Here is a 15,019-nt window from a genome sequence, read left to right as displayed (position 1 = left end):
TACACCTCAATTTGAGTGCTTGTAGCTCAAATGAATTACCTTTATTTATATTACAGTAGTGCATGGAGACCCAGTTGGAGGCGCACATGTAATTATTATTAATCTTTCTAATTAATCTATGTATTGACTCAGAACCTTTGGCATGGACCAGAGCCATTTTCTTCTGGGTGTTTTAGAAATGGAACTGAAGAACTCCAGAAATTTTACAGTTTAAGTATAAAGCAAGAGACCATAAATGAGTAGAGGCATGTAGGGAAGCAAAAGGTAACACTGAAATCATATTGGTTTGCATTACAGTTTGTAGTTCCAAACCAAAAGCAGCCTAACCATTGTTAAGCTTTTGTAGGTATCATGGCAAAGGTGAGTTTTAATGAGGGATGTGAAAGAGGCTGGAAAGAATTTTGCATATGAGAATGAATTTATACATTTGAAAATCTAACAAGTGGGTAATGGAGGCCTTAACTGTTGGATGATCAGAGAGAAAGGACAACCTGCTAATATGAAAGAAGAGGCAATTAGAGTAGGCACAGGCTGTGAAAGTCTTTGAGAATGAAGACAACTAGCCTTTGTTTTATATGATATAGAAGGGGAACCAGCTGCAGGATGCATGTAGACAGGTGATATAGGCAGCATGGCAGGATAGAAACATTTTTGCAGCAGCACTGTGAATGGATGCCCATATCATTCATATACAGTGAGCATTTCACTCCCCTGTGACTTTTGCCTGGATTTTATCATCTGTATTCAATAGTGTGATCAGCCTCCAGTTCTTGAGGCATTCTTGGTTTCCCTTCTTATACACTAGCACCATTACTCTGTCTGCAAAACCATCCCCAATCTTTCTTTCTTCCATTGTCTCTCTGAAGACTTTCAACAAATCCTATCCCACCCACGGCCAGAATTTCATGTAAAATTTGGCTGGGAGCCTATGCTTTCCTGATGACTTGTCTCCTTTAAAAGTTCTCAAACACTTTTCTACCTCTTATCCTTAGTTCCCCCCTAACTCATCCTTCCCTTCATCCTCCACCTTCTCCTTGATGTCTCCCAAACCCCTCCTTTTCTGCTCTGTATCAATTTTCTGCTTTCTGTACAAATCCTCATAGAAGTCTGCCACAGTGTTCAGTACCTCCTCCTGGCCATTCTCCTTTTTCACTCTTTCTACTTCTCCCTTTGCTTTCCTGACTCTTGCAGTAAAGTATGAGTTCCATTCTTCCCATTCTGCCACCCAAGTCACTTTCACTAGGAATATATTTTCAGCATCTCTGTCTTTAAACCATTTCTCTACCTCCAACTTTGTCTATATGCAGATTACTACAGGCATGTTATTTCAAGGTCAGGGGGTACATTGACATGTGCAATTTACTGCACATGAATAAACTCTGGAACTTACTGGTCCAGAGTGAGGTAAATTCATATTTGTTCACATCAAGCAAAAAACTCCAAAAAGTATTGCTCCAGAGTTTATTTGTGCGCAGCATGTGGAGTCTTGGTTGGAGCAGCCAGGCTGGCAGGGGACCCAGGGGGTGGGAGAAGGGGAAGCCTGCCAGTCCAGGGCTGCTCTGACTGGGCTTCATGTATTTCGGAGGGACTAGTTGAGGCACAAGGGTGTTTCACATGGGGCTAGCCAACAGGCCACCCCTCTCCCCCACTGAAACACCCTTGTACCTCAGCAGCCAGCTGGATTCCAGCCCCTGCACCATGTGCTATGGAGTGGCTCCCTAGAGCATGAGGGTGCTTCAATGTGGGGGCTATCTGCTGGCTAGCTCCAGACTCCAGCACCTTCGTGCCTCAACCAGCCCATAGCACATGGAGCCTGATTGGGGCAGCCCTGGTCTGGCATACTGACCCCCCAGATCCCCTGTCAGCCCAAGCTACTCTGACCAGGTCCATGTGCTACAGAGTGGCTGACTGAGATGTGGAGGCTCTTCAGCATGGAGGCTGCCTGCCAGCTAGCCCCACACTGAAGCACCCTGTGTCCCAGCCAGCTGGGATAGCATCTACATGTGTGCTACTGCACATGAAAATACTCTGCAGCAGGGTTATACTTATATTTTATAAGTACAACCCTGCTGTGGGGTTTATTAGTTTTGTGAGCCTTAATAGGGGCACATATGTAGACATTGAGACATTTACTGCAGAGTTAATAAGTCTACTGTGCAGTAACCATCTTGTGTAGGTGCACCCAGGGTTTTCTCCTTGCTTCCATGTGCTCAGAGAGAGCAGGGACAGACAGTAAAGGGTGGGGGCTGCAGAAGGGGAAAGTTTGGGGGGAAACCCGATTGCTCCCTCTCCCCCAGATTTATTTTCCCTGCTGTAGCACTAGGAGGGGACAATTTAAGGCAGACTTCCAATAGTTAGATTCTATACCTAGACAAGTATAACAAATTTATATTTTTTTCATATATAGAATCTAATTACTGGGGGCTCATTTTATAGCCGGGGTTGTCTTGTATTCGAATAAATGTGGTACATAGAGAGAAGTAAACAGGGCCAAAGATAGAGTTTGTTGAACTCTAAGAAAACAGAGAGCAAATGAGAAATTTGTCTTGAAGAACAGACTGGACGAATGATAACAGATGTATGAGGAAACCTATAAGACAATGAAGTTACAGAAGCTAGGAAAGGGCATGGTCAACTGTGTTGAAGGCCTCTGAAAGATGAAGGAGGATGCTTCTGTGATTTGGCTAAGAGGAGGATTTTAAAAATTTTGGCAAGAGAAATTTAAATGGAGTACAAGTGGTAGAAGCCAGGTGAGAGACGCCTAACAGAATGGTAAAGGAGTGGATAGCATGTTCAGTGAATTTATACATAGGGCATTAGCTGAAGAAGCAAAGGGGGTCAAGGTGCTTTTTAAAACAAAAGAGACTGAAAGATGTTTGCATTCTGAATGGAAAGACAGAAAATAGTGAGAGGTAAAGGGGACAGTAAGAACGGAGAGCATGGATTCAATGAAACTACAGGGCAGATGGAGGCATAAGAGATGAGCAAGTAGGAACTTTTCCATTCAGGAGAGGAGAAGAAGAAAGTTAAAGGGGAAAGCAAGGACAAGGTAAGAAGGGGAAGGTCCTGACAATTTCTTTGCCTCCATTTTTTTTGAGCAGGGACCAGGGCATCCCTCACACCGGGATCCCCGAAGGACCCAGGGGAGGCGCTGCCAGGCCCAGGGTCAGTGAGGACCTAGTCAGGGAACTTCTGGTGGGACTAGATATGTTCAAATCAGCAGGTCCTGATGATCTCCACCCCAGAGTACTGAGGGAATTAGCAGAGGTCATTGCAGGACCCCTGGCACAGGTTTACGAGCACTCATGCTGCTCTAGCAAGGTGCTGACGAACTGGAAAAGGGCCAATGTGGGCTGCATTTTCAAAAAATGGAGGAAGGAGGACCCAGGAAACTACAGGCCCGTTAGTTTTACCCCGGTCCTGGGGAAGGCCTTTGAGAAAATTATTCAGGAGCATATCTGCAAGGGACCAGCAGGGGGGATCATGCTTGGGGCGACAAGATGGGTTCATTTGAGGCAGGTCCTGTCAGACCAACCTGGTGGCCTTCTACGACCAGGTCACAAAATCCTTGGATGCAGGTGTCACGGTGGACGTAGTCTTTCTGTACTTTAGGAAGGTCTTCAACACTGTCTCACCCCGTTCTCATTAAGAAATGAGGTGACTGTGGCATTGATGCCTACACAGTCAGATGGGTCGCAAATTGGCTGGAGAGCCGCACCCAGAGAGTGGTGGTGGATGGGTCTTTTTCATCCTGGAGGAATGTGGGCAGTGGGGTCCCCTAGGGCTCAGTCCTCAGGCCCACACTGTTCAACATCTTCAACAATTTGGACAAAGGGATGAAAAGCACCTTGTTCAAGTTTGCAGATGACACTAAGATGTGAGGAGAAGTGGGCACACTGGAGGAGAGGGACAGGCTACAAGTAGATCTGAACAGGTTACAGGGGTAGGCAGATGAGAACAGGATGGGTTACAATACAGACAAGTGCAAGGTATTGCACCTGGGGAGGAAGAACTAGCAGCATACCTACAGGCTGGGGAACTCCCTCCTCATCAGCACAGAGGCAGAAAAGGATTCTGGAGTCGCTATTGATTTCAAAATGAACATGGGCCGCCAATATGGGGACATGGTCAGGAAGGCTAACTGCACCTTGTCATGCATCCACAGATGCATCATGAGCAGGTCCAAGGAGGTGATCCTCCCCCTCTATGAGACACTGGTCAGGCCTCAGTTGGAGTACTACATCCAGTTGTGGGCACCGCACTTCAGGAGGGATGTGGCCAGCATCAAGAGGGTCCAGAGGAGGGCCACTCACATGTTCGGGGCAGCAAGGCAGGCCCTATGGCCTACGGGACCTGAACCTGTTCAGCCTCCACAAGAGAAGGCTGAGGGGGAATTTGGTGGCCATCTACAAACTAGCCAAGGGAGACCAGCAGGTTATGGGAGATTCGCTGTTACCAGGAGTAACAAGGAATAACGGCCATAAGTTGACTGAGAGTAGATTCAGGCTAGATATCAGGAGGCACTACTTCACAGTTTGGGTGACTAGGATCTGGATCCAACTTCCAAGGGAAGTGATGATGGCTCCTACCCTGGGGGTCTTCAAAAGGAGGCCGGATAATCACCTAGCCAGGGTCGTATGACCCCAGTAATCTTTCCTGCCCATGGCAGGGGGTTGGACTTGATGATCTGCTCAGGTCCCTTCCGACCCTACCTACTATCAAACATACATTGCCAGTTTTCTCTTTAAAAAAAATTGGTGAGATCTTGTGCAGAGGAAGAAGTTGAGGCAGGAACAGGAAAGGGTTTGTGAAGCAAATCACATCAGAATTGGGTGTATGGAGGTGTTGGGGATTGAGTGTATGGGAGTCAGTTAATGAATATGAATGATATGCATTAATATATATAATTATAATTATATCAGTATGGTAAAGGCAGGATCTCCCTGAGATGTGTTATAGCCTCAGGCCCCAGTTGTGCAGTCATGCATGCTTAACTTTTCAAATATACCTAATCTCATTGACACCTGCGTACAGGATAAGAGATGAACAAAACAACACATGAAGCAGGGCAAGAGGACACAGTAACAGTGAAATGACTAGTAAAAAGCACTTAATGGACTCAGTAATGCCAGTGTGAATTTGGAGTAGTTTCAGTAATCTCCATGGTTTTAGACAGGTATGTCCGGGAGCCCAAGAGAACCAATAGCTAGTTTGTAATTTCATTAGTAATTTTAAACTGGCCCAGGTTGCAAAGTATATTAGCCACTGCAGGCTTAGGTTTTCATAAATCCATGCTAGTTGTTTAACCTTTTAGAATATAACTTTGGGGAATGGAATCCAAACTACTCCAGTTTATACTGAATTAGCCTAGATAAATAATGGCTATAAAGTGAAAAGATTTTGATCCAGATGTCCATCTGGTGTTTTTTATAACACATATTGCTAAGTGTTTAGGTGCTCTGGAGGGAGTCAAGTAGTTTGTTTTTGCTTTTCTCACAAGGACCCTTTGCTAGCTGGTGCAGAATGAGCCAGTGAGAATGATGCTTAGTGCAGGAAAAAATAAAATTGTGTGGCAGGGATTTGGAAATGCTGTCTAAGTGTTATTTGATAACTGTGAAGCAGCTATAAAAAGGATGTATGTACTGAGCATGTCCCTTACAAATATAGGATCAGATTGCATAAGCTCTTCTGCCAGTACCTCGAGGAGAGTACTCCTGAGCTTCTCATAATGACAGTTCCTGTACTCCAGCTACTGCTGAATGGGAATATGAAGGATGCAGAGCACTGAGTGGGGTGGGCTGTTTCCATGAAGAGATGCAGCAAGAAGGATGCTCCCTCTGCTTGTTGAGGAGTTTTTAAAAACATTTTTCCTTCCTGAGACACCATTTTTGTCCTGAGATTCCCACTGTTGTGAAGCAGTAATTTACCACACTCAGCATAGAAGTGAGCCCATAATGATTTCATTGGTCTTATATCCTGCAGAATAGTTATAATATGTTGTCACTTCCTATGAGCAGAATACCTGCCATTTAAAAAAAAAATCTAATTTCCACTATGGAAGCAACTCTTTCTTTTTTCCAAGGCTTTATTCCTGAGCCAGTTTCATCCGATATGTAACTCCATTGATTTAGGTCCCGTGTTTGCTAATTAGTCATACTATTTGTCATCCATAATCAAAACCTATTACAAATAGGTATGTCTTTTTTAAATATACATTGTGTCTTTGTTAGGGAAGATCAGGTGCCTGGCACACATTACAGTTACAGTGCGTGTGTTAATCACATTATAAATAGTAACAGTGTTGCACATTCAGCTGATTTTATGGCGCTCGAAAGTGGCAAACCAGCCATAAAGTTATTCCACAAAAAATATGGAACTTCTTTGCGGCTTGTTTGTGTGACACCATAAATTGAACATGTAGTATCCCCATGTTGATGCTGACAGTCACTTGATTGTCAGTGTCAGCATTGGGACCAGGGCAACCCTAATCCCAATGCCAAAAAATGGCTTTTGGAAGAATGGTGCAAAGTTCTCTGGCAGGGGGATCTGAGGGGCACAGACTGCTGGGTATCTGGCAACCCCTGAGTCCAGAAGTCTTTCTTGCCTTGCCCTGCAGCTCCCACAGGGGGGCTGATTGTCAGACCTGCCCCAACAGCCCCAAGTCTGGAATCCACCCAGGTCCAAGTCCAACAATTATCTGATTGTTAGACCCTGCCCCAACAGCCTATGGTCTTGAACCCATCTGGGATTGCCACAGCCAGTCCTGATTATCAGCTGATTGTTGGACCTGGCCCCAACAGCCTATGGTCTTGAACCCATCTGGGATTTTATCAGCTGATTGTTGGACCTGGCCCCAACAGTTCTTGGTCTGGAACCTGCAGAGGGATAGGAGCAGCCCTGGGTCTGCAACGGGGGCCTCCCTGCCCAGTCTGCAGGAGCAGGCTAGAAGCAGCTCAGCAGTGATGTTATTTGGATCGGAGGAATTTTATGCCCTATCCCAACCATTGCACCTCCTGCAGTGCAAATCTAACATGGCAGAGGTGCAGTGTTTGAGATGTGGCATAAAGTTCCTACAATTCTAGTCATGCCATTGTTTGAACATCTGCCAGGGGCCACAGTTATAATAGTCTGTTTGGATTTTTTCAATTTATTTTGGAAGGAGTGAACTGAAAAATACAGAACTGAAAGTGAAACCCAAGGAGTACAACTTCATTAAATACACAGTTAGAGCCCTGCATTTTGGAGTCCATTTGGTCTCAGTCAAATGTACTTAATAGATGCATGCTGAGCTAAAAATAATGTGGTGGCTTAGCCAGCGTCTGAACACTAAAGTCAAAATTGTAACTCGGTGCATGAGAGAATCAAACAGAAGGGGAGAAATTTCAAAGAAGTTGAAAGGAGGGAGGAGTTCTTTCCTTTCATTAATCTATATAGCTGTCTGTTACATGTCAGCTGCTGAAAATTCTTCTTGCTGTGTTTATTCCCCCAGGTCTCCCTTGTTCACCTCCTGAAGACAGTCCGGTTACTGCGTCTTTTACGTCTCCTTCAGAGACTGGATCGTTATTCTCAGCACAGCACAATTGTTCTCACACTTCTTATGTCCATGTTTGCTCTGCTTGCTCATTGGATGGCCTGCCTTTGGTACGTCATTGGGAAAAGGGAGATGGAAAAGAATAATCCCCTCACTTGGGACATAGGTAAGAGTGCTTTTACTATATGAAAATGACATAATATTTTATCGTTCTGGTTACAGTTGATAGTACTGTATCATAATACCTTGTAGAAAAAAAATTAAAACCTGATAGTATATTTTATCAAGATCTCAGAGTTAAAGGTCTGCCCAAGACCTCAAGGATTTGGCAAGTTGGTCACAGAAAGGGAAGTGTTATTTGAGTAAATCATTCATGATGGATCCGACTGGGATCCTATTTGAAGTTTACCAATGTGAGTGAAATTTGTGCAGTCTACGTCTGTGAGTTACTTGCACTGCTGTAGTATTTGATACTGTTATTGACTTCCATAGCAGACGAAAACACTCTGAAGTCTGAGCATTTTCTTCTAGAGCTCGAGATTCTCACTTGAGCAAGTTTTGTAACCTTTGCTGGCCTAAAAAGTTGTTTGACTCCACTAACTAATAAAGCATAGCTACTGGACTAATTGTTGCAATCCAGATAGTACTTGAGGAAGTAAAGTGGGTTTTTTTTCCTGCTTTTCATTCCTTACTTTTTAAATCCCATGTCTTTATTTCTCCATTGTTCCCAGTCTTCATTCCCTTCAATGAGACATTTTCTCTTTGAGATATAGTATGATCTTTCTACGATTTGCAAAAGTTAGATTAATTTTCAGTTAGCCACAAAATAGAAGACATAAACTTGTGTTTAAGGGCCTGATTCTTATCTCACTTACACCTTCATAATTTATGGCATTGCTTGCCATTTCCATGGGTTTAAATGAGCACAGAACAAAACAAGGAGTCTTTATTGTTTGTCTACTGCTGTGAATTAGTCCATGCTGAGTTAGTCTTACAAAATACAAGACATACCTTTTAGTTGTACAACGAACAGATATTATTTGAAATGTTCCTGCTTGCTAAATGCTTTCATTCTATGAAAGCTGTGTGATTGGTTGAAAATGGACCACCTTCAATATACAGTGAGCAGATTAGTAGGAGGCCAAATGTCAGGATGCTGCTTCCACTAGATACTCAAAGCTGTCAGGTATGATTTGTGTAACAGTCTTGAACAAATCTCCTTCCTGTCCTCAAGAACTTCAGCAGCAACTTTTTATTATTCTACATTCGGTAGCATTTATAATACTCCAGCAATGGAAGAGTTACTATTAGCACCAAACTAAAATACTTATGTTTTACATTATTTTCTATAAAAATCCATCTGCTTCCTTTAAGAAAGATTTTTTAAAGTCCATGTAAATTACACTTTTATATATATTGCATCCATATTTAAGGATGTCACCTTCATTCTCCTTTCAAACTTATATATAGTAAATAATATTTGTTACTTCTATGGGTATCAGTATGTTGATTCAGTAAGAAAAGCTAAATATGTACACTTTGGACCATTTTACCTTGTGCATGCTTTCCTAGGTTACAATATAAACTCTGTAACATAGGAACATTGGAAAGTAGGGCTGGAAGGGACTTCACAAGATCATCTAGTCTATTCCCCTGCTGAAGGAGAACGTTTCTGACTAAACCATCTGAGCCAAGTGCCAAGTATGTTATGGATAGATTCTCAAAGGGACTTGGTTATTAGGACTGTGCAAAACACCATTGTTTCATTTTGACGTCCATTTTACCATTTCAAATGGACATTGTTTCGTTTCATCGTTTGATTTCGTTTTGAAGCATTGAACAGTTTCATTGAAACTGTTTCGACACATTTCGACGTTTTGCTCATAGGCTATAATGGGGAATCATGTAAATGCCTAAAACTGTATTATTTCTTGGCTGATTCATATGAAAATTGCAGGGATGGTTGCCACTTCTGAGGGCATGATGCCTGCCAAGTTGGGTACAGAGGTTTCTTGGACATTGCACCTCAAACTGCAAAAAGCAAAGCTCCTGACACTTGCTGGCAGCAGCATCCTGTCATCCGGTACAGATCTGGGGACCCGCACCCCCAGGAGGGCTGCTGAGCTGTGCTGGACCTCCTCCCAGGGGTGCAGGGCCCCAGATCTGTGCCGAATGACAGGAGGCTGCCGCTGCTACCTGGGACCGATGCTGGGCTTCATGGAGCTCAGCCCAGCAGCGGGAGGTGGAGCACAGCCCTGGCTCTACCAGCTTCCTGCTGCTGGGCTGCACTCCAAGTGGCTCTGCAGCCCCACTGACTACACCCAGCAGCAAGAGGCAGAGCGCAGCCCTGGCTCTGCCTGCTTCCTGCCACTGGGCTGCAATCTGTGGGGCTGTGGAGCCGCTCAGAGTGTAGCCCAGTGGCAGGAGATGGACAGAGCCAGTGCTGCGCTCCACCTCCTGCCACTGGACTGAGCTCCATGGGGCTCCACGGAGCGCAGTCTGGCAGCGGAAGGTTGGCAGAGCCAGGGCTGCACTCCACAAAATGTCAAAACATGGCTAGAGCATTACTAGGTATTTCTAGTGGTCAGATAGGGTTTGAATAACTATTTTCTATTCATGTCTTTCTGAGATCTAAGCCAGAGAATTTCTGGTTTGTTTCCATGCTGGTCCATCTTAGTGAACAATTTGGCCAATCAAAGTTGTTTTAAAGAGTTCATTCATTAGAAGTAAGAGGTATTGGGTACACATGTAAATATTACTTGGTGCAAAAGACCACATATAGTATAAGGATACATCCATGAGGACAAAAAAAGACTGAAGCTCTTGCTGGATGATGGAGAAATATTGTATTAGTTCACTTGAAGGTATTTTCTGTGGCTGTGCAACATAAGCACAGAGATGTTACAAATACACTTTGAAAGGGATTTCTACCCCATGAGGTTGATCAGTAGGACAACCATAAACCCTTTGAAGCAGCATCTGCCTTTTTAATCAAATACACAAAAAATCCTAATATTAATGGGGAAATGCAGCTGTATTTGGGGTGTGTACCTGAGGGACTCAATTTACACAAGTTCATTATTTAATTTCTTAGTTAGACCCTAATGACTGTAGTGGAGCTACTCTTCTGTGTTCTATTGGATGACCACAACCAACCTGACTGCAAAGTTAGTGTCTTCTCACTTGTCTTGTTTAAGAGTTTGCAAGACTACCTCTGCTGAACATGTTTCATGAAGATCATAGATAGAGTGACCATACATCCTGGGTGACCAGGGACAGCTCCAGCTTCCACAGTGCTATCCTGGCCAGCTGGTTAAATGTCCCAAAGCAGAGTCCAGCAGAGATGCAGAGCACTGGACAGGTGGCTGGGCAGGCACTGCTGCTGCTGCATAGAAGCAAGTTGGGTGGACTAGAGTGGGGTGGTACCTGCTCCAGTCCACCTGCCTTGCTCCCACACAGAAGCAGTGGCACCTGCCCAGCTGTCTATCTGGAGCACCATGCCACACTGTGTCTCCACCAGACTCTGCTCCAGGGCTTCTGGCCAACTGGCCAGGAATGGACTATGGAACTTGGGCTGTTCTGGTTTGCCCAGGATGTGTGGTCACCCTAATCACAAAAGACCACCATAACTTAATCAAAATTCAGAAAAGAAGTGCAGGAAAGAGTACTTCCAATTAACAGTGGGAATCACTGTCTTGACTTTGATCAGTTGATTAAGTCTGGGAGCACAACATAAACTAGAGATGCCACTGATTTATGATATCCCAGAACTTCCCTTGCTGACTGCTGAACTTATCTGAAAGCAGCATTTTTGATTTACAAGTCCGTGGCATCAGAAGGACCTACCCCAGTAGGGCATGGAGACATGACTTGCAGAGCAATTACCTGAGCTTGTAGGTTGTACTAGGTTGCCCACTGAGGCAATGTCCAGGACATGGTCCATACTGGGAAGAAGCCAATGTGGTAAGGGTTAAAGGTAGTTGCTCAAATTGGGCATGGGCAGTCCAAGCCATAGATTCTAGGTAAGTACCAGTTTAGGTAATTAAGTAGTTTGAAGGATCTAGACACTAATCTAGATTCTGTCAGTATCCCTGAAGAAAGCCATCAAGCAGAAATCTCTATCGTGATCATTATTGTATATTATATCTTATACTTACTGACTTAGAAAGGTTTTAATGCTTGGAAGATTTTCCCAGGCTGATGCCAAGAAACTTGAGGCATTCATCATTCTATTCATTAGTTTTTTGTGGTCATAAGCAATCTTGTCAGTAGCTCTGAGGTTGTGTTTTGAATGTTTCCTTGAGGCTAGTCAATTGCATCACTTGTATATCTATTTAGATTAAAATTCAAGTTATGCTTGCTTCAAAGAAAAGGTAGTCTCTTTGTTTTGTCTTTTTTATGATTGTTTTAAGATCTGTCCCAAGCTAGGTGTAGTCCTTTGGTTTGAAACTGCACTTTAGTTCACTAATTAAAGATTTTTGGTAGTCTGGAATATGATGCAGGATCAGGATCAAGATAGTTGATACATAACTAAAATCATGTCCTATCTAGAGTATAAATAATAAACACGTCTCACACCATTCTTTACGCCTTCAATATGATGTGCAAATCCTAATTGTAGCATATTGTATAATTAATTTAATATTTTACTTAATTTATGTATCAGACAACTGATACAGGTTAAAAACTTGTTTGAGACTACACAGGGAGTTGGTATTCTCTACGATTGGAACTCAGGTCTTGTTGGTTTCCATACTAGTCTTAATGTAATGTGCTTATCATTTTTTTTTATTGATTGACATTCACACCGACTATCTAGCTATGTTTTTCTACAAACTTAGCCCCTCCTCCTCCAGCTGGTTATTTAACTATAATTGGCTCTGTATTTAACATTTGCCCTTTCTTCCTCTCTCCTCTACCCCTATGTGCCAGATCCAGTACCCACAGCACCCACTCTGGACTGACCTGAGCAGGCACATGTGTGGATTGCATCCCAGACTGGTTTGAGTGGGTTCTGTGGGCACTGGACTAGTCCCATGCAGGGCCAGCACTGACGGCTGGATAATGTGACTTTGTAGGATCTCTCCCGTGGGTCATATCTTTGGCACCCCTTATTTACACAGAGTGGGAATAGCATCTTTGTCAATCTTGTTCTCCCACAACCTGTGCCTTATTATAATCCAAGCAAGCCTCACAGCACAATGTGAGAGCTTTACTCCCCATTCTACCCTGACCACATAATGGTAAATGATGGTCTTGTTTTCCTCTTTTCCTTATAGAAAAGGAATACACAACAAACTGAGTCTCATGATATGAAACATTACACATGTTGCTTGCCTGTTGTTTTACTGTTACTGGCTTTGTTTTACATATATAATTCTCAGGATATTTTGATGGCATTTATAGAACAAAATGGATTCTGTCCAGTATAAGAGTACATATGAATTCCAAGGACTTGGACACAAGACACATTTATACATGTGTAAATAAAGAGCTGGCATACACATTTACTAAAATACAAGATGAGGTTTTTTTCCCCCTTAATCAGCAAAACAAAAAGGCCCCTTATCTTACATTTGCACACAAGGACACCTGATTAAATACACGGTCTATTTTTGAACTTCTGCTAAAAGCAAAATATTCTCAGTAATGGAAACAAACTATGACGTGAACAAATTGCAGCCAGCACTGATCATGACTATAAAGTACATGGCCTGTTTTTTGCAAATGCTGATGGGAAACTCCTTTTTTAAGGTAAATTTTTCATGTCCCATGTCGAGTCAGTCAAATTAATTCCAAATCTATGAGTCATTCAAGAACCATATGTGGCCATACTACCAGCAAGCATCTTCCATTCCCGCTTGGGGCTTCAGATGCTACCAAATCTTTTGGCAGGCATCCAACATGCAGGCCCAAGCCTGGAGGCTTGGGGTTCAGATGCCCCTGAGTTTCGCTTGCCTTTAGCCGTATGGCCACAGAAGAAAGCTAGGGAGACATCTCTGATTTCCATAAAGTCAGCGTATAAACCAAGATCTTCCCACTGGACGTGAAAGTTGGAGGCTAACTATGCATTACCTCACTCAGGGTACTACCCCTGCCAAAAAAAGTGGTTTTCCCCTGCCAGTAGGAAAACCACCTTAGTGGTCGTGGTATTTCCTCACAAGGATAGATTAGTGTAACCCATCTGAATAAGATATATGGTAGTACCCACTTAGCACCAACTCTCTTCAAAGGCATGGTGAGCCACTAAAATGCATACATTTTTACTTCCTCCTCACTCCCGCAGCTGAACTGTGCCTTTCTTCCCCATTTCCAATTATTTCTGTTTCTTCACTAGCCTTAAATGTCTGTCAAACATCATCCAAACAGTTCACCCAGAATCCCTTTGTAGCCCCATCTCTTAGCCTGTTGCACATGATTAGCATGCTGCTGTCCAAAAGGTAAGGCTGGACCAAGTAGTCCTATCTGCATAGGAGTCATGACAAGAACACCCAGCTCCAGTCATGAGTGAGGGGCTAATTAGCACATGGATCCTTTGGGGGTGGGGGGGTTGTATCAGGAGTATACATAGATATTGAGCTGTGATGAGCCCTGGAGTATCCATGGCCTGAAACACTTTTGACTCTGGTGGGGGCCCATCCCACTAAACTATATAGTAAGTCTTGATCTTTTTGGTTTTGCACTAATATCATGCCTAGTTTGTATTACACATAAATAGGTGCCAAGTGCTGCTTACATTTGTGTATGGAGTACCTGTACTAAAAATTGCAGTAGTGTCCAAAAAAAGGTAAAATGCATCAATTCTGAATGAACTAAGTTTATGAATGCTATATACAAACTACTCCAGCTATGTTTATTTCAAAGTCTTTTTTTTTCAATTTTTTCTCACTTCCATGTGCTCAGGGAAAGTTTGGTATGACAGTAAGAAGAGGGAGAAGGAGAGAAGTTGAGGGTACAGAGGGGTTACCTGACCCTCCCCCAGGGATTTATTTTCTCTGAGGTAGCAGTGGGAGGGAGACAAATTCAAGACAAATGTCCAGGAATTAGATTGTATACCTGGAAAATGTAACATTTATAAGCCTTTCATATTTAGAATTTAATTATTGGGGGAGTCATCTTATAATCATGGTCATCTTATATTTGAGTAAATATGGTAAATCCCTGAACTGGTGTAATTTATTTGAGTCTTGTAAGCTAAGTAAAGATGCTCAAAAAGCCTGAGGGTGAATCAATTCAATCTTCTCAGGTTAGTTAAAGCTATGTATATTGAACCAATAAGCAAGTGAACAGACATTCACTTTTGTTTCCAGAAATGTATCCACATGCCTGCAGTGGCTCAGGTCAGAAGCCAGGGGGCACTAGAGCATGCCTCCCTGCTCAGTTGGTTAACTTAGTTGGCTAACTAAGCCTAGCCCACCTACTGTACAAAGAGTGATTTGAAGGGGAGGTGCTAAACTTCCTGGGATGCTGGGGAGGGACTGTGAATTA

General features: G+C 43.2%; 1 protein-coding gene across 1 annotated transcript in view; it reads left to right on the top strand.

Moving 5' to 3' along the window:
• KCNH8 (potassium voltage-gated channel subfamily H member 8) overlaps positions 1–15,019 on the top strand; it is a 338,731-nt gene that overhangs the window by 228,307 nt on the left and 95,405 nt on the right. Inside the window, exon 7 of the mRNA XM_090049221.1 lies at positions 7,490–7,697. Within this exon, the coding sequence (XP_089905347.1) occupies positions 7,490–7,697 (208 nt within the window). The remainder of the gene's footprint in view (positions 1–7,489; positions 7,698–15,019) is intronic.

This window comes from Crocodylus siamensis, chromosome 5, assembly GCF_052110815.1.
Source record: "Crocodylus siamensis isolate JL-2025a chromosome 5, ASM5211081v1, whole genome shotgun sequence".
Taxonomy (NCBI): domain Eukaryota; kingdom Metazoa; phylum Chordata; order Crocodylia; family Crocodylidae; genus Crocodylus; species Crocodylus siamensis.
Note: the sequence above shows the minus strand (reverse complement) of the source record. Positions and strands in the feature narration are given on the sequence as shown.